The 26,083-nt window shown below is 41.3% G+C and overlaps 1 protein-coding gene and 1 pseudogene across 3 annotated transcripts; both read right to left on the bottom strand.

Moving 5' to 3' along the window:
- Window positions 1–532: 532 nt before the first annotated feature.
- Window positions 533–629, bottom strand: LOC113882373 (annotated as a pseudogene).
- A 2,798-nt stretch (window positions 630–3,427) lies between these two features.
- RHAG (Rh associated glycoprotein) lies at window positions 3,428–25,323 on the bottom strand. Of its 3 annotated transcripts, none has more exons than XM_027524927.1 (10): window positions 25,094–25,320; window positions 13,755–13,938; window positions 12,993–13,143; window positions 11,224–11,371; window positions 10,862–11,028; window positions 8,915–9,052; window positions 8,247–8,368; window positions 5,589–5,662; window positions 5,306–5,379; window positions 3,428–4,584 (listed from the first exon to the last, which is right to left on the bottom strand). In XM_027524927.1, the coding sequence occupies exons 1-10, from the start codon at window positions 25,254–25,256 to the stop codon at window positions 4,525–4,527; spliced, it is 1,281 nt and encodes a 426-aa protein (XP_027380728.1). In that variant the 5' UTR covers window positions 25,257–25,320; the 3' UTR covers window positions 3,428–4,524. The 3 variants fall into 3 exon arrangements, 2 of the variants coding, with proteins under 2 accessions (XP_027380728.1, XP_027380729.1); XM_027524928.1 differs by lacking the exon at window positions 25,094–25,320 and adding an exon at window positions 15,302–17,063; XR_003508172.1 differs by lacking the exons at window positions 3,428–4,584; window positions 5,306–5,379; window positions 5,589–5,662 and adding an exon at window positions 7,432–8,109 and having other exon boundaries at window positions 8,183–8,368; window positions 25,094–25,323.
- Window positions 25,324–26,083: the final 760 nt, after the last annotated feature.

Here is a 26,083-nt window from a genome sequence, read left to right on the forward strand (position 1 = left end):
AAGATTGAGGGCAGGAGGAGAAGGGGACGACAGAAGATGAGATGGTTGGATGGCACCATCACCTCAATGGACATGGGTTTGGGTGAATTCTGGGAGCTGGTGATGGATAGTTAGGCCTGGAGTGCTGCGGTTCATGGGGTCGCAAAGAGTTGGACATGACTGAGCAACTGAACTGAACTGAACTGATTGAGCAAAATATCCAAGTTATTTTCTGAAGATATTTGGCCATTCTTTAATAGATTTAATCTCAGGAGGATAACAATAAAATATACGGAAAAGTGACATTGGATTTATGTTGATTAAAAAATACCTACAAAAATATCAAGGAACAACTTTACTGAAGTATAGCTGATGTAGAGTATTACATAAGTCTATAAGTTGATGTAGAATATTATATAATCACAATATAGTGATTCATAATTGTTAAAGTTTATACTCCACTTATAGTTATTATAAAATATTGGCCACATTCTTTGTGTTGTACAATATATCCTTTTAGTTTATTTTATACCTAATCATTTGTATCTTTTAAAAAAATATTGAATACTTCATGAAGTACATTTCATTCTTGTGCAGGGGCTGTGCTAATCTTCACTGTATCATTTCAATTTTACTATATGTGCTGACACTTTATTTATTTATGGCCACACCATAGGGCATGTGAGATCTTAGTTCCCCAATCAGGGCGTGAACCCTTTCCCCTGCATTGGAAGTACAGAGTCTTAACCACTGAACTTCCAGGGAAGTCCCTCAAATAGCCATTTTAGAATAAATGTTTGTGGTGTTTTTTTTTTTTTTTTGAAACCTATTGACTTGCATATCCAAATGAACTCTCTGGAAACCCTCTGAATGTTGCCTTATGATCAGCAGGAACAAGGAGGTCTTGGGACATCCTGGTGATGAAGATGATTCTTTGTGATGATCAGCAGGAGAGGGGACAGTGGGCTTTTATAAGTAAGCACACTTCAGAAAGCCCATTTGAAAGAGAAATTGAAGTAGGTTTGAAAAAAGTCACCTATTTGTCTGTAAAATATTTTAAATACAGCTTTTCCAGAGGAATAATATATTAATTCACTGTTATTGTAGATTTTCAGTTCTGAAGTCCTATTAATTATGAAAAGGCCTCCTTGATACTTAAGCACATCCTGGCAAGAGTTCGGGACTCCTGAAACAGAAGAAAAATCTTCACAGTTAACAGAGAGAAAAAAATTTCACGTTATTTCTCTAGAAATGATTTTATATGATTATGTTGGTTACCTTTACCAAACTCAGTTTTTAAAAACTTATGCTATAACATGAGACATTAACTTGATTTTTTAAAAAAATACTTATATAAGTAAGTAAACCACGGTTGTCAAGATGGTGGAGTGGAAGGACGTGAGCTCATCTTCCGCAAGAACAGCAAAATCACAACTAGCTGCTGAGCAGCCATCAATAGCAGAACGTTGGATCCCACCAAGAAGAGATACCCCACATCCAAGGCCAAAGAGAAGCCCGCACAAGACGGTAGGATGGGAGAAACTGCATTTAGAATTAAACCTCATGCCTGCCAGAGATGCTGGGAGGGTGCAGACAAAGCCCTTGTGTGCATCAGGATCCACGGAAAGGAACAGTGACCTCCACAAGAGACTGAGCCAGACCTGCCTTGGAGTGTTTGAGGGTCTCCTGTGGAGGCGGGGGTCAGCAGTGGCCTGCCGCAGGGACAGGGGCTCTGGCTGCAGCAGACCTGGGAGGTGTGGCGTGCAGCATAAGTCCTCTAGGAGGAGGTCACCATTAATACCACCACAGAGCCACCGAGCAGACGACACACAAACTGCAGAACAATTATAGCAAAGAAGTTCTTGCACTGTTGCAAAAGTTCTAGGGCCCACAGCAGGTTTCCCAGCCTATGGATCCAGCAAAGGGACTGAGAACTCCCAGGGAGCTGGACTGAGAACTCCCAGGGAATTTGACTTTGGAGGCCAGTGGGATTTGATTACAGAACTTCCACAGGACTGGGGAAGCAGACTCTTGGACGGCACAAACCAAAATTTTGCACACCAGGACCCAGGAGAAAGGAGCAGTGACCCCACAAAAGACTGATCCAGACTTGCCTATGAATGTCCAGGAGTCTCTTTTGAGGCACGGGATGACAGGGGCACTGAATACTACAATCCTGGGACCTGCAGCATGCTGGTGAAAGTCCTTTTGAAGGAGGTTGCTATTAATGCCATTACCCCTACCATAGTTTGGCCTCAGGCCAAATTACAGGCAGGGAACACAGCCCCACTCATTAGCAGAACCAGAGCAAGACCCAGTTTCCCCACAGCCAGTCCCTTCTGTCCGGAAGCTTCCACAAGCCTTTAATCCTCATCCATCAGAGGGAAGACAGAATGAAAACCACAATCACAGAAAACTAATCAAACTGATCACATGGCTCACAGCCTTGTCTAATTCAAAGAAACTATGAGCCATGCCATGTAGGGCCACCCAAGACATTCTGACAAAATGTGGTCCACTGGAGAAGGGAATGCCAAACCACTTCAGCATTCTTGCCTTGAGAACCCCATGAACAGTATGAAAAGATAAAAAGATATGACACCAAAAGATGAACTTCCCAGGTTAGTAGGTGCCCAATATGCTACTGGAGAAGAGTGGAGAAATAGCTTCAGAAGGAATGAAGAAGCTGGGCCAAACTGGAAACGCCCAGATGTGGATGTGTCTGGTGGTGATAATAAAGTCCGATGTTGTAAAGAACAACACTGCTTAGGAACCTGGAATGTTAGGTCCATGAATCAAGATAAATTGGAAGTGGTCAAACAGGAGATGGCAAGAGTGAACATCAACATTTTAGGAATCAGTGAACTAAAATGGACTGGAACGGGCAAATTTAATTAAGTTGTTCAGATCAGATCAGATCAGATCAGTCGCTCAGTCGTGTCCGACTCTTTGTGACCCCATGAATCGCAGCACGCCAGGCCTCCCTGTCCATCACCAACTCCTGGAGTTCACTGAGACTCACGTCCATTGAGTCAGTGATGCCATCCAGCCATCTCATCCTCTGTCGTCCCCTTCTCCTCCTGCCCCCAATCCCTCCCAGCATCACAGTCTTTTCCAATGAGTCAACTCTTCACATGAGGTGGCCAAAGTACTGGAGTTTCAGCTTTAGCATCATTCCTTCCAAAGAAATCCCAGGGCTGATCTCCTTCAGAATGGACTGGTTGGATCTCATTGCAGTCCAAGGGACTCTCAAGAGTCTTCTCCAACACCACAGTTCAAAAGCATCAATTCTTCGGTGCTCAGCCTTCTTCACAGTCCAGTAACAATTTCTTTGAATTGAGTATGGACTAAACATGAACAATGTTTGGTGTATGTGTGTGTGTGTGGGCAGGTGCTTGTTACTAAAGTGAATTCTAACCACAGAAGAAAAAAGAGCCAAAGACAAACATTTTATTTTATAATGACATTTAATCCACTGGCATTTTATACAAAATAGACTTTGGTCAGATAGCATTTGAGCTCTTGTTTCAAATAGTAAACATGCAAAAGAAGTGAAGTATAAGAATATTCAAACTGTGAATGAAAAATATTGCCTGCCATATCAGAATATGAAAGATGTTGCAGCCACCAGCCACTAACTCTGTTCCCAAGGGTGAGCCTTGAAGGAACTCAGGATGAAAACACAGAATGCCCACTATCAAGCCCTCAGTCACTGCAGGCACCTTCAGCAGTGCACCTTGAGGGGACTCCGGAAGGAAAAGAACGAGACTTGACCCTAGAGAGCTAAGGTGCAAATCAAATGAATGATTGCAGTGAGCTCAGACTCTTGCATACTTAGAAAAGAGTTAAATTCATTAACTTGAAATACCTGGTTTTCTTTAATCAGTAATTTTTTGATGTTCTGATCACCTGGTCTTTGTTGCAAAACTCCTATGTACCCTGTCCCCCACCCCACCCCACCCCACCCCCTGCTCCTGCTCTTTGGAACAGTCCTCAAAGCTATTTCAGAGACTGCCTCCTGAATTTAAATCCTCAGCAAGTCTGCCAAATAAAACACAATTCTTCTAAAATAGACCATTTTTAAAATCCAGAAAGCACTGTCAAAGAAAAATCATATTACTGTTTACATACATACATTTCCTTCTTATTTCTTACATAAATTATTGTTTCATTAGCTTCAGTTATAATCTTTGGGATTGGAGACATAGTATGTACAGTAAGGAACTGACATGATTAGAAAGTGCTGGTTTCATTGTAAATCCTCCTCCATGTGGAAAAAAATACAAGAAAATACATGGAATATTCACCCTGTAACTACCCACTGGCAAGAATCCATTTGACCATCTGTTGTATGAGTCACATTTCTTCAATTAAACAATCACTGATGTGAAGAGACAGCTCCAGATTTTGTTAAAATGTTTTCTCACTGGATATGTAGGGCTCAGGATCTATCCATTCCATTCCATATACTCATGGAAGCTGCCATTTTGTTTCAAGTCTAGATAATGGGACAAGAAGCTGAAGCACAGGATTAGGCTTCACGTTCTAATGGAGGGTAGAGAGAAGTTCATGGAAACGGTTGTCATATTCTTTCCTCTCAGGAACCTTAAGAAAAAAAAAAAGATTAAGGCACTTTTTATACTTTCTTTCACTGGGCTTATCACAGGTTAGTATCGAAACAAAGATATTTTCTGTAGTTATTATTCAAGTATAGAAAGAACTGGGAATAAAAATTGTTTGAGTTGGGAAGAAACGAACAAAAATATTTATCCCGCCCATCCTGACTATATTCTCTTTTGCAAACCTGTTCTCTTTGAAAATCCCATTTGAACGCATCCAAGTATCTTTCACTCTTAGGCTTTGCAGGAAATAATTTGGAAGAAAATGTCAACGAAATAAAGAGGTAGAAACTGGAGGATGGAAAGAAGCTAATGTTTCGTGAGTCACAGAACTTCTTGTATCCTCACCAAGATTCTTCAACCCTGCATGTCCCACCTGCTCGGTCTACTTATATGTGATGTAAAATCTCACACAGCTGCCCAGGATTCCTATATTTTTATGAGGAGCTTTTTTTTTTTAATTGCTCTTGGAGGAGTGAAAGGGTACTTGTCAACTAAAGTCTGTTTTTCCTTCATCTAGTTTCTGCTTTGCAAGATATCATAGCTTCTGATTTTATCTTCCTGGGCACATTGTTTCAATTTCTCTCTATAAGTAGGGAGTTCAACCAATTTTGTCATAAGGATGCCACACAGACATCTAGACATGTGGTGGGCAGAACGTTGCCTAGTATAGTCATCATATGCATCCTTAGAACACTACACAGTACCTCCCAATAAACAGAATCATCATAGCAGTCCTCATCAGGTGGCTGTGCCCAGAAAGGAATCTTTAAAATCGCACCTGTGAAAGCAGGGAGAAAATAAGTCATGGTTATGAGGCTGAAAAGGAAAATCAACCTGCTTAGTAATTAAAATACTGTTATAAAGTCATCCCCTGGAGCTTACCTGATTACTGTCAGAAGTGTAGAAAAATTTTGTTTACCAATGTTTAATAATATCTATTATGTTGAGAGCATGAGATAGAGGGAAATGTTTATTTTTTATGCTCACCTGTGATTAGCCCTCCAACAAGTGCTGTTGCAATGGATGAACCTAGCGCGGCTGCCTGACTGACCGTCTTAGTCCTAGGAGGCAAAAAATGCAGAATTGTTTGTCCAAGATGCCTGGCAATAAAAACCGCATCTCCTGAGGGTGTGCATGCCTGCCACCTTCAGGCCAGAGTGCAGCATGACATACCAGCAAACAGTTACTACAATTTTTCTTTAATCTCATGTATTTTCTTTGAAACTCTTAATGTTCACAAATTCTTATAAGCACATATACAAGAACCACCTTTTTCTTCAGAAATGATGAAAATATCTTCCTCAGAAAGGGTTTCAGTTCAGTTCAGTCACTCAGTCGTGTCCGACTCTTTGCGACTCCATGAATTGCAGCACACCAGGCCTCCCTGTCCATCACCAACTCCCGGAGTTCACCCAAACTCACGTCCATCGAGTCGGTGATGCCATCCAGCCATTTTATCCTCTGTAGTCCCCTTTTCCTCCTGCCCCAATCCCTCCCAGCATCAGAGTCCTTTCCAATGAGTCAACTCTTCGCATGAGGTGGCCAAAGTACTGGAGTTTCAGTTTTAGCATCATTCCTTCCAAAGAACACCCAGGGCTGATCTCCTTTAGAATGGACTGGTTGGATCTCCTTGCAGTCCAAGGGACTCTCAAGAGTCTTCTCCAACACCACAGTGCAAAAGCATTAATTCTTCAGCTTTCTGAAAGCTGAAAGCGCTCAGCTTTCTTCACAGCCCAACTCTCACATCCACACATGACCACTGGAAAAACCATAACCTTGACTAGACGGACTTTTGTTGGCAAAGTAACGTCTCTGCTTTTTAATATGTTATCTAGGTTGGTCATAACTTTTCTTCCAAGGAGTAAGCGTCTTTTAATTTCATGGCTGCAGTCACCATCTACAGTGATTTTCGAGCCCCCCCAAATAAGGTCTGACACTGTTTCCACTGTTTCCCCATCTACTTCCCATGAAGTGATGGGACCAGATGCCATGATCTTAGTTTTCTGAATGTTGAGCTTTAAGCCAACCTTTTCATTCTCCTCTTTCACTTTCATCAAGAGGCTCTTTAGCTCCTCTTTACTTTCTGCCATAAGAGTGGTGTCATCTGCATATCTAAGGTTATTGATATTTCTCCCGGCAATCTTGATTCCAGCTTGTGCTTCTTCCAGTCCAGCGTTTCTCATGATGTACTCTGCATAAAAGTTAAATAAGCAGGATGACAGTATACAGCCTTGACGTACTCCTTTTCCTATTTGGAACCAGTCTGTTGTTCCATGTCCAGTTCTAATTGTTGCTTCCTGACCTGCATGTAGGTTTCTCAAGAGGCAGGTCAGGTGGTCTGATATTCCCATCTCTTTCAGAATTTTCCACAGTTTATTGTGATCCACACAGTCAAAGGCTTTGGCCTAGTCAATAAAGCAGAAATAGATGCTTTTCTGGAACTCTTTTGCTATTTCGATGATCCAGAGGATGTTGGCAATTTAAGCTCTGGCTCCTCTACCTTTTCTAAAACCAGCTTGAACATCTGGAATTTCATGGTTCACGTATTGCTGAAGCCTGGCTTGGAGAATTTTGAGCATTACTTTACTAGCGTGTGAGATGAGTGCAAGTGTGCAGTAGTTTGAGCATTCTTTGGCATTGCCTTTGTTCGGGATTGGAATGAAAACTGACCTTTTCCAGTCCTGTGGCCGCTGCTGAGTTTTCCAAATTTGCTGGCATATTGAGTGCAGCACTTTCACAGCATCATCTTTCAGGATTTGAAATAGCTCAACTGGAATTCCATCACCTCCAGTAGCTTTGTTCATAGTGATGCTTTCTAAGACCCACTTGACTTCACGTTCCAGGATGTCTGGCTCTAGGTGAGTTATCACACCATCATGATACTCATTTGATTTTCTTCTTTTGTAAGCTGTCTGTTAATTTTACCAGAATTTACCAAGATCTTTTACAAGGTATTAAAAAATGTTCTGATGAAAAATATTCCATGATAAAATAGACTTGCAAAATGCTGGATTAGACAAAATTAACAGCATTATTAAAGTTAGGCTGCCATGATTTGGAAAAAATGTCCCCTAAGTATATTAACTTCTCCTTGTTCTATGTTTGCCAATAAACCCAATTTGCATTTTCATAATCTGAATAGACACATGTGAGTAAGTATGCTTGACTCTAGGACAAAGTATTGTATCTACTCTGTGAGATATGTGTGAATTTTGCCCACACATGTGAATGGACTTTCCAAGGTTTGCCCCCTCAACTCCTCTTGAGTAAATTAAATTGTTGCTAAATCTGTATACCCAAGGACTAGACTCTTAACCATGAAATCTACCCCAAATCTGGCCACTGAGCAAGAATCAAGCCTACTTTCTCTCGTGTGTCTATTCAGATTATTAAAATGCAAATTGGGAAATGTTTCTTTGGCCCTCGGTTATGTCTCTTTGGCTTCAGTAAGAACAGTACTTACAAACTGTGGTCTGGATTGCTAAAGAAAAAACTCTTATCACTGGGTTTCTCCAAGAGTGAGAGGAAATAGCACTTGACCTTGGGGAATAGGAAAACATTCTTTCACTCACGAGTCAGATTTCTCCAAGAGTGAGAGGAAACAGCACTTGACCTTGGGGAATAGGAAAACATTCTTTCACTCACGAGTCAGATTCCTCCAAGGCTACGGTGATGATGCCAGCAAGGCCTCCTATCACACCAGGTAAGCCATGTAGGTTATGGACTCCACAGGTGTCATGGATCCTCAGTTTAGTAGTGAAAAGTGGCTGAAATTGTAAAAAGAGGAAGCCTTATTATTTTGTTAGCTATAGAGAGCCCTGTGACTAAAGTAAAGGAACATGCAGGAAAATGTTTATCTCCAGGCCAGTTTCCCATCCACATCTGAAACCCACTTACATCAAAGAATCTGAATACACTGGTGGCAAAACTTTTCATTTCAGTCTTAAGTAGGTGGATGTGACAGTAAGTGATTTTAAGTCCTGCTCATTCTTACCTACTGGTGGGATCTTATATCCTCTGAAAATGGCTCAGAGTCTTTAATTACACAAAGCAAACATCATCAACAAATGTCAACCACAACAAAAACTGAGAAAAGTAATACAAGTAGTTAACATTCAGTTCATATTGTTACAAGTAACGAATATTCACAAAAGAAGGCAAGAAAGAGTAGAAAGCACTGGAACACTGACACATTGAGTGCTCCAAGGAGAGGTGCTTAGGAAAGGACTTTTCATAGGTTTCTCTGCTGGTGGGATATGAGACGGTGATGGGGCAGGTCCAAAGTTTGACTGAGAGTGTCTGTTAATACTTACAGTCAGGAACTTGAACCCAAACACGGAGACCGCTCCTGCAATGCTCCCAATGATCATAGCATAATAGGGGGGAATCTCCATGTCCGCACAAGTGCCCACAGCCACTCCTCCAGCCAGAGTTGCATTCTGAATGTGAACCTGAGTGGAGCACAGAAATGTGAGCGAGAGGAGCTGGAGTTTAGAAGGACTGTAGCAATCTCAGGGTCGATGGATTCCACATACATTCTTTAGTTGGGAGGGTTATGGATTCTTATTTAAGAAGGCTCTTTGTAGTTCCAGAAAGCCTTTCTTCCCAGCAGTTGACCTGTGGTATCTTTCTTATAGGATTCCTTGGTTGTTCACGAGAGATCGAGTTAGTAAGACTAGGGTGGGGAGGGATGTGGCAGAATCAAGAGAAGTTGTGGGAGAGTGGGAATATGCAGCAGTTATTCTGGCAGTGTTCTGCCTCTTTACGCAGCTTTGAAATGCGTTTATGGTTACTGTGAACTGAAACAGGCTTATGGCTGCTGTGTGCTTTGTTGAGTCCTTGATGTTCCACTAATCAAGGACAGGATTTAAAGGCATTGAAATGTACGTATTACACATCAAAGACAACAGCTTTTGCCAAGTGTCACTATTCTGAGAACATCTGAGAATGGAGAAAAGAGGAACCAGTTTCCATTTACCAGAATTCCTCAGAAAAATTATATTCTGGCTGTTCTGCCAAAGGAAAAAAGGTTGTCAGTACTTTTGAAAGAGATCCACTGAGCCATGCATGATTGCTTCTTTTAATTGTTTTCATTTATTTTTCTCATGAAACAATTTGTAGAGAACTGAAAGACATGTTCTTAGCTATGTTTAGAAATATTTTGATACAATATCTTTTTTCTCTCTCAGCTTAGAAAGAGTGGCCGATTTGAGGATTATTCCTTCACTGACATTTCTTTAGCTCATAGGCAAGAAACTAAAAAGACCATTATGGGGGATTTTTTAAAATGTTTTATTTCGAAATAATTATAGACATGTAAAAGTTGCAGAAATATTGCAGAGCATTTCTATATATACCACATCCAGTTCCCCCCAATGTTAACATCTTACATCATCACAGAACTAAGAAATTAGCATTGGTGTACTACTATTGAAGACCTTATTTGAATTTTACCAATATTCCCACTAATATCCCTTTTCTTTTCCAGAATCCTATTCAGGATCCCTGGAGAAGGAAACGGCAACCCACTCCAGTATTCTTGCCTGGAGAATCCCATGGACTGTAGCCTGCCAGGCTCCTCTGACACGGCTTAGCAATTAAACCACCATTCAGGATCCCTCAGTACATTTAGTTGTTATTTCTTTGAAATATTTGCTGTTAGAAAAATAGAACCAACTTGCATTCTCCCACTCTTTTTCTACCCTTATAGAAAGTGCTGTTTCTAAGAAAGATTTTCTGAAAACTTGGGGACAGTTGGCTCTATCGGTAAAGAAACATGTTTCAGATCTTTGATTTTTTGCATGATTATATTCCTGTGTGCATGCTCAGTCGCTTCAGTCATGTCCGACTCTTTGCAACCCCATGGACTGTGGCCTGCCAGGCTCCTCTGTCCATGGAATCTTCGAGGCAAGAATACTGGAGTGGGTTGCCATGCCCTCCTCCAGGGGATCTTCCCAACTGGGGGATTGAAACTTTGTCCCCTGCATCTCCTGCATTGCAGGCAGATTCTTTACCCACTAAGCCACCTGGGAAACCTGACTATATTCCCTGTAAAACTGTAAATTCCTTGATAATATTTTTTTAATTTGTCACAGTACAGATCTGAAAAATAAGGGAATGTTATTTTCAGATTGTTCTCCAAGGTCTGCAGTGTTGTGATTTGTTCGGGCAGCTCAGCAGTGATGCAGAAATGAGTTACTCATCAGAGCAGCCATCAGGGTCACTTAGCAAACTTCCATGGGGGTTAACATGACACTCACCATATTGAGCTTGCCTCGGCTCTCGAGAAGGCTGGAACATGCGTAGGCTGTGACCACGGAGGCAGCAAGAGAGAAGTACGTGTTCACGATGGCCCTGTACTGTTTCTTTGCTTCATCAGCAGTGGCAGAATTAAAGCTAGGCCAAAATATCCATAAGAAAAGAGACCCTGCAGTAAATCACAGAAACGGATATTATTAATCATTCTGAATATGAAAGACAGTCCAGAGGAAGTCGTTTACCTTGGGCACAGACATGCTGTCTTTACTTTTAGGCTTTGTTGTCTAAGAGTTAGGGGGAAAGAGAGGCATTCCCTTGTGTCTGAGCAAATAGACAAGAATCAGGCAACTTCATCCCAACTCACCAATCATCGCAAACAAGTCCGAGTGGTATACAGACTCTTCATTGGGATGTTTTTCTTTCAATCCTGATCGATACAAGATGCCTGCTACAGCCAAACCAAAGTAAGCCCCAAAGGCATGGATGGTCATCGATTCTCCAGTATCAGAGGCCTGAGGGGGGAAAGCATTCATGTAAATAGAGGTGACACTCAACACAGGAGGGAGGTCATTAAGGACTGCTTCATGCGTTAAACAAAAAAATCAAGAGCGAGAATGAATGTGTCAGAGAAAGGGGAATAAAACAGGATCATGTAAAAGAAAAGGCACGGGCATTGGAGCAACACAGAACTGACTTTCAGTCCTAGGTCAGGTACTTCTCTGATGTGACTTTAGACAAATTATTTCTACTTCTTTGAATCTCCAGTTGGGTGAAATGGAGAAACGTTACCCAGCCAGTACAGTTGTGGTGGGATTTAGATGGGACAGTGTTTTTCAAGGCCTAGGTCCTTAGTGGGCACTCAATACAGTTCAGGTTACTTTTTCAGGTTACACAGATTCTTAGTGCGATATTAGGCACTGCACCTGATACAAAATAAGCGTGACTTTTGCATTCATTGACTCTGCTATGATGACATGAAAACCAATTGAGGTCCAAGATTCATTTGAAGAAATGTATTTTATGTCCCTCTTTAGAACACTGAGTGGATATGATGCAGTTTCCTACAGTTCTTGTCTCTAGAGGGAAAGTTCAGAGTGCCAAACCCAAGGCATTGCTGTGTACTTATGAAAGTAGAAAAATGATACAAATTTGTTAATTTACTTACATTTTCATGCTTGATAAACTCTTACATACCTTTCAGGTCCAGTTTAGCTGTCACTTTCCTCAAAGAAACCTTCCTTGATTCCACAATCTAAATTAGGTCTTCTAGGTATATTTCCTCAGAGCCCTTCTATTTATTTTTCATAGTATGTGTTGCAATTTATAGTAATAATTGTGTGTGTGTTTGTGATTCTATGGGTAGGTGGTTGAATGTATGAATATTTGTTGGATTTCTGTCTCTCCCACTAGACTGTAAACTCTAAGAAGAGACGTTTGCAACTGAATCACCAACACATGATACCTAGAAATTTGCCAAAGTATTTGTTATCAAGTCATATGTTCAATAGAAGCATAAATGGACACAAATTTGAGCAAACTCTGGAAGGCAGTAGAGGATGGAGGAGCCTGCTGTGCTGTAGTCCATGAAGCCCCCAAATGATGGACACAATTTAGCAACTGAACAACAACGAGAATAAATAGAATACTGGAGAGTGCCTGACATATTCAATTTCCCTTGGGGGAATCAATCAGATTTTCATGGAGGGGAAGACATTTGATCAAAGTTTTAATAAAAGACTTTGAAAGGGCAATTCATTTAGTAGTTGAAATATAAATAGGAATTGGTCATTGATAGAAAGTGTATTTACATAAAAAGAATTGTAGAGCTAGGAAATTCTGGATTTGAATTCAGATTCAGGCAAGTTGGTCATTTAGTATCTGTGATAATCAGTTTCATTGTCTATAAATGAATCATAATAATGCATCATAATACCTGTCTAACACTGTTGTGGTGTCAATGCAATTAGATAATGTTTATAGAATTTCTAGTTTATGATAGTTACTCGAAGGATGACTATGATTATTACTTGCTGTGGTGTCACGGCCACCAAGGTTTGTCCCTGCTTATTTATGGTGGGCATCTAACGTGTGTTGTGCTGTTCAAAGCTAGGTAAGTATCAATTGAACCCTTACCCATAATATCTTAAAAACCAGATATTCATTGGCAGCATAGACAGTAATTTCTAAAATTGTCATGATCAGCATCTGGACTGGACTTGTTTTACCCAGGACAGCTCCAAAAGAAATCAGAACTGTGACTGTACTGAAGTCTGCGTGTATCATGCTGAGGGAAGAAGAAAGAAGACGTTGAAAACCAATGCGCAACTTAAATATGTGAGTTGTAATGAATATAGCATCCCCTTGTCCAGAGTTCAAGCCCCCTCTCCCCATCTGTTCCCTCCCATCAGGTGCTTCTTCCAGACCTACTTTTGTCCTCTCCCACTTCCTTGCCCACCTCCACCTCCATTCACCATGCAATCTTTAGTTACTCTCGCATTTCCTTTAGCCTACCTGTTCTTTACTTCTTTTAGGGTTTTACCTTATTTCTGTTGATCTGATAAATGAATTACCTTCTAGAGCCTTTACATGTCAAAAACAGCCTCAGAAAAATTACTAAAGAAGCATTTTTGCCCTCTCTAGCTAAAATGAAAGGAATAATAATTTTATGGAAGGGGATTTCTTATACCCTTAAGGGCAAATCAGAGAGCATATACACATGAATATATGGCCCAGTTCAGTTGAGCAAGGCATTGATTTAGATCCTTGGATCCCAATGATCTTTGTTTCATGGAAGGGAGACAATCTGCAAGCTAGTTCAGAGGCTGACTTTTAGGAGACTAAGAAGAGAAACAACTGCTCTGAAAACACAATGATTGGAAAGTAATGGGTGCTCACTTTTTCATTTCTATTAGGAATTTCTGTCCGTGGCTACGAAAGATCCCCTGTATAATAGTGCCCCATTGGAGTCCCAGAGCAGCTATAAGTAGGTTGATGCCCACACCACTGAAGCCATATTTCCACAAGAAGGTCATGAGGAAGCCGAACCCAGCGAATACCATAATGTGCACATCTTGGAAGACTGCAAAAGAGGAGAAAGAAAAAGAAATCTGCATAAGGGGAGCACTGAGAAAGTGTGACATCATAGTATATTCCATTTACTAAGTGCTGCATCTTTTTCAGAAAACACCACAAAAGGAAAGTTAACTGCACAGCCAAAGGCTGGGTTGCAGTGCCAGCGTGGCTACTTACCCGCGAGGAGACCTTGGGCAAGTGATTGAGCCTTTTCTTGGAAAACTATGCACTATCATACCAATATGTCTTTCATCCTCTCCCTGAAGAGTTTTCTGTTACTTTTCACGCGAGGATACCTTTGCTAAATACAGTACCAGAATCACCTGTTCTTGCAGACTTTCCAAGTACTCCCAGGGAAAATTAATATTTCTTCCAGTTTTCCCCAAACCTCAGCTTTAGCAGTTGTTACATTGGATTACCATTTATTTACCACGTATCATACTGTAATAGTTATCTGATGAGGGGTCCATTACCTGCACTAGATTGTGAGTTTCCCGGTTGAAGGGTTTAGGGCTTTCTTATCTTTTGACCCCCGAATCTGTCACAAAAGCCTGCGTATAAAGAATGAGGCACTATTGACTAAATGATTGAGAAGGTATCTTTACGTCTCAAATGGAAATCTTAACAGATCATTATTTAAGTCATATAGATTGATGTCTTTGTTTACACTTTCTAAACCAATGGAAGGAAGGCTGTATCCTCTCGAGGAACAAATTCTTGACTTAGTTCTGCAGATGGAGGCTGAGGTTCCCCCAACAGTGTCACGTGATCATGTGACCTTGGGCAAATCACCTTGGGCAAGTCACCTCTCCTCAGGGCATTTTGGCGTTCTCATTTGCAAGCCTACTGAAAAGGCTCTATTCCACATTTTCTGGGGCTGTAGGGTTTCTGTCGAGTGACAGCTCTCACTTCTCTCTGAGAAACGCTCTTGTCCAGTCACAGCCCTTCCCTTGGGTCACCTGAACCCAATGACTGGTTCACAACAGCATCCCCTCGCCTTGGGAAAAGAGCCACTTGAAGCTAGACAATCCCAGTCTCAGAGTTTCCTAAGGTCACCTGAGGCTTTCTCTCTCTGCCCGAACCCTTCTGCTGCAGGTATTGATCATAAGACATGCCCCAGTAAACTTCCTTCAGGCTAATGTTGCTCGTAGAGTCTATAACACCTTCCTGGGGGCTCCCCTTGTCTCTGTAGAGCTTTCCTGACTTTCCTTCCGACATAACTTGTATATCACATTTTTTTCAAACTTTGCAAGTTAAATCCGATGCACTAATCTGTAGCAGTGATCATACACCTGGAAGTGGATAAAGATGCTGTGTTTCCAAGGATTCCCAGTATTTGAAAAGGGCTGGTTGGAAGTATGGGAACTCACCCTACAGCCTTATTCCATGACAGATCCCAGGACAGGCAGAGGTTGGCATCATGTATTGAATCACAAGGGTCTTTTGGTGGTCTAGAAGCTAGTCTCATTTGTGCATGAGTTCAGCAAATGTTAAGAATAAAGACAATGAGAAAACCAGACCCAAACTTCTAATTCAGGCACACACAGCATCAGCCTTTTTTTGACCCCATCCAGGCAGTGAGTCTTTTGATCATTTTATTGTTCATTGGCTCCACCTCCCAAGAGAGTCGGTATGAGGAGGGTGAGAAGGGAAAAAATAAATTTCTGAAGATTCTCTTTCCTTAGCAGCTTTGAAGGAGGTCTCAGAGAGGAGAATGCTGCAGTCTTTTTTTCCTAGTGAGATAATGCATACTGGCAACAATTTGACTTATACCCACATTCTGAATGCCCACCTTCATCTCATTGCCTATCCATCCAGAAAACTAATTAATTGGGATTTTACCTGACTTATCAACAGGCAACTGTCAAATTGTTTGGCTTTGGAAATATAGGTGACTATATATATATATATATTTTTTTTTTCTTTACAAATTGTTTTTACCACTTTTTAATGTAAACGTTTGATTTAGGTCATAGTTGGAGTGGAGCTCAGAGAATATGCCTGACTTACTGACTTGCTATGATTTTATTAGACCTTTCTGAAACTCAGTTTTTCTCCTCTTTTAAAGAACAGTTTGACTTTGATGAAGTCTAACGTCTCTCCTAGCTCTACAACTTCCTTTGCTGATGTTTATTTTATTGATGCATAGTTGATTGATAATATTGTGTTAATTTCAAATGTACATATAACATAATAATTCATACCTGTCTGTCTATATTCTTTTTCAGATGTGCTCCCATCATAGGTTATTATAAGGGTTCCTTGTGCTGAACAATAGGTCTTTGTTGTTCATTTTACTTTGTTTTTAGATCAGACTCTAAGATCCAGGGAAATTAGATAATTTACTTATACTCACAAAGCTAAAATTAGAGCAAGAACCCAGTCTACTGCCTTCACTGGGTTTTTTCATTACTTCAAGCTACTTTTCTAAATTTTTTTTCTTTTTTTCCCCCTAGAGTGCTCTTGTTCCTCCTACAGTCTGCTGATTTAAAAATATGGAGTAGCCAACTAATTTAAAAATTGGCTTAGCCAATTTTTAATGACTCACACTAGGAGGAATAATTCTTCAGATTCCATCCTTCTCCCCCTTTGGTGGTAAATCAGACATTTCCCCCCTTTATTTTTAATTTTTCTTATACAAATTTTTCATACCTACAGAAAAGTAGAAGACTAGTATAATGGACACAAATATATCTATCACCTAGATTTAACAGTTGTTAACATTTTGCTATGTACATGCTTTATCCCCTATTTTTTCTTGAAATATTTTGAAGTAAATAACAGACATGACATTTCACTTCTGAACACTTATGTATCCCTAAAAATTTAAGGACATTTTTCTACACAATCATAACACCATCATCATTCCTGGCAGAATAATCACAATTTATAATTATAATCTAGCACGTCATGTTCAGATTTCCCTAGTTGTCCCCAGAGTAGCTCTTACAGCTGATGGGAAACCAGATATGCTGTAGGAGGGAGGGATGTCCTGCGTTGACGGTGGTCCGATTTTTTTTTTCTCCTATAATCTCATGCTTGTTACTGCTTTTCGCCACAAGGGGGCCTAAGAACCTCAAGAAAGTGAAGTCGCTCAGCCGGGTCCGACTCTGCGACCCGGTGGACTGTAGCCCACTAGGCTCCTCCGTCCATGGGATTCTCCAGGCAAGAGTACTGGAGTGGGTTGTCATTTTCTTCTCCAGGGGATCTTCCTGACCCAGGGATGGAACCCAGGTCTCCCGCATTGCAGGTAGAGGCTTTAACCTCTGAGCCACCAGGGCAGACCCCTAGAACCTCATCTATTATTTAAATTGCTAAAGAGAGCTTACAAAGTTGACTCAACAGATGATTCTGTATAAAAGGTATGGATAAAAAGGTTTATAAACAGTTAGGATGATGCATTATCTTTCATCCTGCTCTAGAAATTTATTTGTGGGTAAGCACTAGGGAGAGGGTCATCAAGTCAGTTTTATGGCGCAGTTCAATTATGCTGCATTAAAGGAATTCTTTATGGAAGGAAAAAGGTATTTCTTTACTGGTTGGAATTTCTGTGAAGTACTCTGACAGGTTTCAAGGACTGCCATCTAAATCAGATATTCTCAATAGCTGGCAATTTTTAAAAATTGAATTATAATTGATTTAAAAAATTGTGTTGGTTTAAGGTACTGTGATTCACTTTTTTTTTTTTTCAGATTACATTCCATTATAGGTTTTTACAAGATATTGAGTCAGATTCCCTGTGCTATATAGTAAATCCTTGTTGCTTATTTATTTTAGGTAAAGCAGTTTTTATCTGTTAATTCCATACTCTTAATTTGTCCATTCCTCTCCTCTTCGGTAGCCATAAGTTTGTTTTCTGTGTCTGTGAGTCTGTATCTGTTTTGTATACAGATTCATTTGTATTATTTTTTAGATTCCATGCATAAGTGATGTCATATAGTATTTGTCTGTTTCTGTCAATAGCAGGCAATTTTAGCCTCTAAAGTAAATTTGGCAATGTCTGGTAATTTTATTCTGTATTTTACTATCACATGTAGCTTGGACCAGGATATCTTTGAAAGCCCTGATAACTTTAAAATGTAATTGATGATTTCAACTCTCCTCTTCCACCACCAACCACAAACAAAATGAAACGGAGCCTTCTTTCCCCTCTACCTCCTGTACATGCCTGCTGCCTAGAATGTCCGCTCCTCCCCACACCCGACTTTTTTTTGGGGGGGGGGCACTCTGTGTGGCTTGTAGGATCTTAGTTCCCTGACCAGGGATTGAACCTGGGGCCCGAGCAGTGAGAGCACCGAGTTCTAACCACTGGACCTCTAGGGAATTCCTCCACCTCCAACGCTTCTTTACCTGGCCTACTTCCAGATGACTTTCAAGGACCAGGCGCTCTGCACAGTGCCGCTGGGCACGGCTGCAACACTGTGGGTGCCCCTCTGGTTTTAGTTCATGTGTTTATGTGCTTGTCTGTGCCCATTTACCATTTATTCAGATAGACTGTTGAACGAGTACTGCCGGTAAGGCATGCTTCCAGGGGAAAGTGAGTGCAAGCGTTAAGGTAGGAATCTCTAAATGGCTCGTTCCTTGGAGACCCAGCAGAAGGTTTGGCAACTCCAGCTTTTCCGGAGATGCCTAGTTTATGCAGGAATAAATGACTCACAGGTGAGGGCCGCTGAGAATTTGCCTGTTTGGGATTCTAGGGCTCTTATTCAGAGAAAGGATTCTTCTGGATCAGATAGTTAAAACTGTTCAACTCACTCTCAAATTAGAAGCTGGTTGGCTGGTTTGGTTTGGTTTGTTTGTTTTTTAATGACTGAGGGCTGGCAAGCTGTTTGCATGCAGATAGCGATTGGTTCTGCGTGAGTTCCAATCTTTTGAACCATCTGGGGTTCGTCCTGAACTTATCTTTTCTGAAAGTAGTATCCCAGTAGTGGTATCTTTCCTCCCCTACTTTCACATATTCTGTTTTTATATATTTCAAATATTTGGAAAAAATAGTACAATGAAGAGCTATGTACTGTTTCCCTAGATTTATCAGTTGCTAATATTTTCTGTATTTGTTCTCTCTTTCCAGATATATCTCTCAAACCATTGAAAAGTATGAGATTTTGCCCTAAACCACTTCAGCGTGAATCTCCAAAGCAAAAGAGCATTGTTTTAAATAACCACAGTATTATCCTCACATCTAAAAATATAACATGGATACGGTAACATCCGATTTGGAATCTATATTTGAATTTATTTGACTGTTTCCCAATTGTACTTTTATAGGATTTTTTGACCCCCTTTATCTACTCAAGTTTCATATATTTTGTTTGTTATGTGTCTTTGTATGCATGCTCAGTCACTCAACTCTTGTGACCCCATGGACTGTAGCCCTCCAGGCTCCTCTGTCCATGGGATTATCCCAGCAATACTGGAGTGGGTTGCCGTTTCATCTTCCAGGGGATCTTCCCAATCTAGGGATCGAACCTGTATCTCCTGCATCTCCTACACTGGCAGGTGGATTCTTCACCACTGAGTCACCTGAGAAGCCCTTATTACATGTCTTTAGACTCTTTTAATTTAGAGTCTCTCACCAGGCTTTCTTGGGTTTCCCTGTGGCTCAGCTGGTAAAGAATCCGCCTGCAATGAGGGAGACCTGGTTTCAATCCCTGGGTTGGGAAGATCCCCTAGAGAAGCAAAAGGCTACCCAATCCAGTATTCTGGCCTGGAGAATTCCATGGACTATTAGTCCATGGGGTTGCAGTCAGACATGACTGAGTGACTTACACTTCACTTCACACCGTGCTTTTTACTGGTGGTATTGATTTGCCTTTAATATGGAATGTACCACAGTTTGCATTTGTTTATTTCACCAAAATTAGAATCAGACTATATATTTTTGGCAAGACTATGAATACAGATGGTGTTGTGCAATTGCCATTTCATCATACCGGGTAGCACATAATTTGTTTGTCTTACTACTGGTGATGATACATCAGACCACTTGCTTAAGACTGTTTTGCCAGATTGCTCCCTGTGGATATACCTTTCATCCTGAGTTGCCCAATCACTTTTTACCTAATAATTTTAGCAGTCATTGGTGAACCTTGCTAGAGTCAATTGTTACATTTTTTAATTTCAAAATTATAATTTTTATAATTGTAAATTATATATTTATAATTAATTAGTTGGCATTTGTATATAAAGAACTCCAATCTGATCCCCTTACCCTGCTTTAGGGTATATCTCTATGGACTCGATGAAGTCTTTTTCCTTTGTTTCAGTGTGTTATAATCTATCATCATCACACTATTCTTATTCTTAGTCCTCTGCTGCTGCTAAGTCGCTTCAGTCATGTCCGACTCTATGCGACCCCATAGATGACAGCCCACCAGGCTCTGCTGTCCTTGGGATTCTCCAGGCAAGAACACTGGAGTGGGTTGCCATTTCCTTTTCCAATGCAGGAAAGTGAAAAGTGAAAGGGAAGTCGCTCAGCCGTGTCCGACTCTCCCCGACCCCATGGACTGCAGCCCACCAGGCTCCTCCGTCCATGGGATTTTCCAGGCACGAGAACTGGAGTGGGGTGCCACTGCCCCCCAATTCAGCTAATTGGTGTTCTTTCACGTAGGATCCTGTGTTCTCCTGACACATCCCCGTTAGTGTATACCTGCTTGGTTTACCTTGTGCTTTCTTTGCCATGACCTCCACATGAGGGGAATGAGCCCCTCAGTGGAGAAGGTAGTTAGAAGCCAAGATTTCAGTTCTATTTCTACTCACTGCTTCCAGTTCTTTCACATAAACAAAACTGTTCAACTCAAAGGCAGCATACCAGAGGCCAGCATCTTATTGTTAGATTATAAAACACAGCATGTTAACTCAGTTATTGTAACAATTTCAGGTATCATTTAGAATAGAAGCAAATAATTTCCTAGGAATTGTCTTCTGGCACTGTTAGTAACCCTTTGCCTGTAACATATATCTAGATTGCTGAATCTCTTGTAATAGATGAACTGAAGGAGGAATTCTCTGGCAGTCCAGTGGTTAGAACTCGACACTCTCACTGCTGTGACCTGGATTCAGTCCCTGGCTGGGAACTAAGGTCCTGAAAGCCTTGTCGTGGACAAACATGAGTAAATAAATAAATAAAATCTGAATAAATATAGGGACCTTCTTAAATGGAGATTTTAAAAATAAATCCTTGTACTAATCTGTTGCTGTATCTTCCGTACTTCTTCAAGTGTGATCAATGTACAATGTAACAAGGTCACACATGGACAAACGATCCACTCAGAGTGACAAGATAGGCTAATGGATTCTAATGTTTAACAGAGGATGAAGAATTCATTGATGTGGTTTTAATGTCCCATAAGCATTAAACACCTTGTGTTTGTAGAATTTCTAATAGTCTTTAAAGAGCCTTCTTCTTAAACTCTACTTTTCTCTAGTCTTTCTGCGTGTTAGCAAGGATTAGTTCATAGTCGTGTGCCTGCGCGCTCAGTCAGGTCCAACTCTTTGCGATTCCATGGACTCTAGCCCACCAGACTCCTCTGTCCATGGCTTTTTCCAGGCAAGAGCACTGAGTGGGTTGTCATTCCCTCCTCCAGGGGACTTCCCACTCCGGGGGTTGAACCTGTATCTCCTGCGTCTCCTGCTTTGGCAGGTGGATTCTTTACCACTGAGCCTCAGCCACAGTCGGGCCTCATTTCTTGTCAAAGTATTGGCCTCAACAAAGTGGTCACCTCTTTGCTGGGTGCCATGAAAGCCGAAACCATGGAGTCGAGCTAGTTTCTCTGGGGCCTGTCATTACGTGCCATGTGACGTCGGGTGTGCCACCCACTTCTGTGGTTGTGCCCTGGGATGGGTTCAGAGGCCAGGTCTCTGTGACCTCTCCCCTTTCTCGGCATTGCACAGCTGAATGCAGTAAGTGAGAGGGATGAATAAACTTATATTCAATTGAATTTGTTTCAAATGTAAATTAATATCCCACTTGATTTATTTTTAGAGCTTCCCTGGTGGCTCAGATGGCAAAGAATCTGCCTGCAATGCTGGAGACCTGGGTTCGAGCCCTGGGTTAGGAAGATCCTTTGGAGAAAGGCACGGCAACCCTCTCTAGCATTCTTGCCTGGAGAATCCCATGGACAGAGGAGCCTGCTGGGCGACGGTCACAGAAGAGTCAGACACAACACAGTGACTAACACACTGTTAGTGTGAAAAATTCATGACTTTCAGCATACTGCAATTGAGAACTCTCGTAATGCACTGTAAGCTTCTTAGATGGGAACTGAGCCTTTTCTGTCTTGAATCCCTGTGCTTGGCACAGTGCATGGTGCTAGGCTGCTGCTGCTGCTGCTAAGTCGCTTCAGTCATGTCCGACTCTCAGCGACCCCATAGACGGCAGCCCACCAGGCTCCCCCATTCCTGGGATTCTCCAGGCAAGAACACTGGAGTGGGTTGCCATTTCCTTCTCTGGAGCGTGAAAAGTGAAAGTGAAGTTGCTCAGATGTGTCCAACTCTTAGCGACCCCATGGACTGCAGCCCACCAGGCTCCTCCGTTCATGGGATTTTCCAGGCAAGAGTACTGGAGTGGGGTGCTTGCCTTCTCCAATGGTGCTGGGCAGGCACTCTCAAATATTTGTTGACTTGAACTTTGCTTCTTAATTAGTGAATGTTTCATAAACTTCCCTCCAGTGACTTATGCTGTTACATAAGTTTGGTGTACATAGGTTGTTTTGAAATGTGGGGAAAAATATATACATATAATCAGTAAAATCATGTCATTTCTAGGGCTGTTCTACAAAGTATTTTAACCAGTGAGAAGGTAGCTGAACTGGAAGATTAGCACTAGATGGAATTTTACATCTTGAGAGCCACCTCACTGAAGAGAGAACTCTTTTCCCTTTTGCTTTATGATTTATTACAGGTTAGTGAATATACTTCCCTGTGCTAGACGACTAGGACTTTGCCCATTCTATATATAATAGTTTGCACCTGCTAATCCCAAACTCCCAGGCTATCCCTCCCCGACCTCTCTTCCTGCTCGGCAACCACAAGCCTGTTCTCTGTATCTGTGGACCTGTTAGAAAGGAGAACTTTGAATTGTATATAGACTGGGCTGTGGAGAGCACTTTGAATGCAAGAAGACTGTTTTCCATGTAAAATGTCACCTTGTCTTCTGGTTACTGCCTTTCTTCTGGGCTCCCAGGGGCCTCTATTGCTTGAATCCTCCCTCCTTTATCCTGGCCCCTGCCTGTGTCCCAGCCCTCCTGCCCTTACGGTGAGGAAGAGGTTGTGGTGTGTGTGTGTGTGTGTGTGTGTGTGTGTTGTTTCAAAGTACATTGATTGTTAATTATTATTATTATTGACAACTGTGACTTGATGTTTCCTCTGTAAAATGAAAAAGCACCCTGCTCTTGACATCATTCTTTTTTGATTCCTCTCTTGTTTTCATGTATGATATAGCTGATATAATAGAAAATCCTGTGAGCAATACTTTCAAGTTGGAGCCAGAAGAATAGATGATGAAATGAAATGTACAGAAGCGCACAGAGTTGAACAGAATTCTTTTCTGTTTTGGTGTTCTTGAACTTGCAAATTGTAAAATTCTTGCATCCCAAATCCTTTCGGATATCTCTGTAAAGAGAACTAGATGTGGACTCAGAGCCTCTGACTTACAGCCCTAACTGTATCCTTTACTTGAGATGGTGCATTTTGACTCAGCAACTCTAGGTCATAATTTCTACTCGAGAATGCCCCCCATTATATATGTTCCCTCAAAAAATGTAGAAATAAAAGAACAAATGTCACATTGTTTTTGAAAAGCTTAGAGATAGGCTGTAGAACTATAATAAATATTGCTATTAGAATAATTTAATACAATTTAACATTTAATAAATAATAAATTATTTATACCTCACTAAAAAACCAGTCTATATAATAGGATTATGTTACTTCCTCCCCCCCACCAGTTAACAAGGTGAGGAGTATGCCTGGCTCATCATAGGCAGTCAGTAAATGGTAATTATTATTGTTATACTAAATATTTCGTAACCTGTTCTTCCAAACTTGAAACTAAATCCTTTCTTTCTTTCAGTCGCCATTCCCAGGGAAGGGTTCTGCTTTTAAACTATGTTGGGTGCTCACAATTCTATTCTCATCTCAGAGGAACAGTCTTCCTTTCAGAATATTATAAAACCCTCAGTACAGCATTTCCAGGGCTTCCCTGGTGGCTCAGTGGTAAAGAATCTGCCTGCCAATGCAGGAGACGTGGGTTCCATCCCTCCGGTAGGAAAATACCCTGGAGAAGGAAATGGCAACCCAGTCCAGTATTCTTGCCTAGGAAACCCCATGGACAGAGGAGCCTGGCGAGTTGTGGTCCATGGGGTCACAAAAGAGTCGGTCATGACTTAGTGACTAAACAACAGTATCATTTATATCCTGTATCATCCTTAATATCCCTTCTTATACCTTAGGGCTCTCACATGAAATCCAGGTTCCCTTTCCCCATTACATTTTGTTTCTAGTTTCTCCTCCAAAGTTAACTCTTAAGTCTTTTTTTTCAGTGGGGGAGGGATATTTTTATACCTTGCAGAACTAGTAATCAAAGAAAAGGCAAGGTCATTTACCTAAATGGGAAGGAAATCTAGAAGAGAGGGGATATATGTATACATATAACTGATTCACTTTGCCTCACGACAGAAACTAACACAATATTGTAAAGCAACTATGCTGCTGCTGCTGCTGCTGCTAAGTCGCTTCAGTCGTGTCTGACTCTTCAGTCGTGTCTGACTCTGTGCGACCCCATAGACGGCAGCCCACCAGGCTCCCCTGTCCCTGGGATTCTCCAGGCAAGAACACTGGAGTGGGTTGCCATTTCCTTCTCCAAAGCAACTATACTCCAGTAAAACATTTTTTAAATTAAAAACAGAAAAAGAAGGTCAAAAATCGATCAATTAATTCAATTCTCAGCTTCTTGTTCTGATAGTTTCACACATACGGATTCTGTCCAAACACATGAACTGCAGAGACCAAATGTCCCAGCATAAACTTATATACCCTTAGCACTCAGAACTGTCACATAATTCTACAAGGGGCTCCAATGTAGAGCGCCACAGGTTACAATATCCACAGACCTCCCATTCTGAGAACCCAAAAATGTACAATAAGAAGCACGGCTCACTCACAAGGATACGATTCCATGGTTTTCTCCACGTCCATGGCAGCTGACTCAGTCTTGTTGGGATTCCTGGAAGTGTTCACACTCGTTTCATACTGAACAAATAATGCAAATAAAACAATCATGACAACTTCCAGGCCAATGGCCATGAGAGGGAACTTGAACCTCATGTTTGTGGCAAAGGACAGAGGCACACTGAGGCTTCCCGGGCTGTGGGAGGCTGATAAGGCAGAGGGGCTGCGCTGCGTGTGGAATTAGGCTATAAGCTCAAGGCACTCCAGTGACGCTGCAAGAAAAAAAAGGGGCAAGACTGGTGAAAACGCCCATCCACTGGAGAAAACTGTGCTCTGTAATCAGATTGCTGTAAATGCTGGTTTGAAGAAAATATGGTGTAGATTGACAGCAGCCCGCTGACAGAAATGATCCTTTGCACACAGTGTCTAAACTGTTTTTTCTTTCTATTACATTTTAAAATTAAAAATGCTGTATACCAAAATGATTAAGTTATATATATATATATATATTTATATACATCAAAGTATATATAAGTCCCTTGGAGAACAAGGATATCAAACCAGTCAATCTTAAAGGAAATCAACCCTGAATATTCATTGGAAGATCAGTTCAGTTCAGTTCAGTCACTCAGTTGTGTCCAATTCTTTGCGACCCCGTGGACTATAGCACTCCAGGCCTCCCTGTCCATCACCAACTCCCGGAGTTTACTCAAACTCATGTACATTGAGTCAGTGATGCCATCTAACCATCTCATCCCCTGTCACCCACTTCTCCTCCTGCCCTCAATCTTTCCCAGCATCAAGGTCTTTTCAAATGAGTCAGTTCTTTGCATCAGGTGGCCAAAGTATTGGAGTTTCAGCTTCAGCATCAGTCCTTCCAATGTATATTCAGGACTGATTTCCTTTAGGATAGACTGGTTGGATCTCCTTGCAGTCCAAGGGACTCTCAAGAGTCTTCTCCAACACCACACTTCAAAAGCATC

This window comes from Bos indicus x Bos taurus, chromosome 23, assembly GCF_003369695.1.
Source record: "Bos indicus x Bos taurus breed Angus x Brahman F1 hybrid chromosome 23, Bos_hybrid_MaternalHap_v2.0, whole genome shotgun sequence".
Classification (NCBI taxonomy): Eukaryota; Metazoa; Chordata; class Mammalia; order Artiodactyla; family Bovidae; genus Bos; species Bos indicus x Bos taurus.

What these genes read in the sequence shown, in the direction of transcription:
- RHAG (XM_027524927.1), bottom strand. Translation starts at nt 25,256, where the DNA reads ATGAGGTTCAAGTTCCCTCTCATGGCCATTGGCCTGGAAGTTGTCATG. An exon ending in TTCCTAATAGAAATGAAAAA is followed by an intron (nt 13,144 to 13,754) that starts GTGAGCACCCAT and finishes TTCTTCCCTCAG; the next exon opens with CATGATACACGCAGACTTCA. An exon ending in TGGTTTTTAAGATATTATGG is followed by an intron (nt 11,372 to 12,992) that starts GTAAGGGTTCAA and finishes TTCCCCCCTCAG; the next exon opens with GCCTCTGATACTGGAGAATC.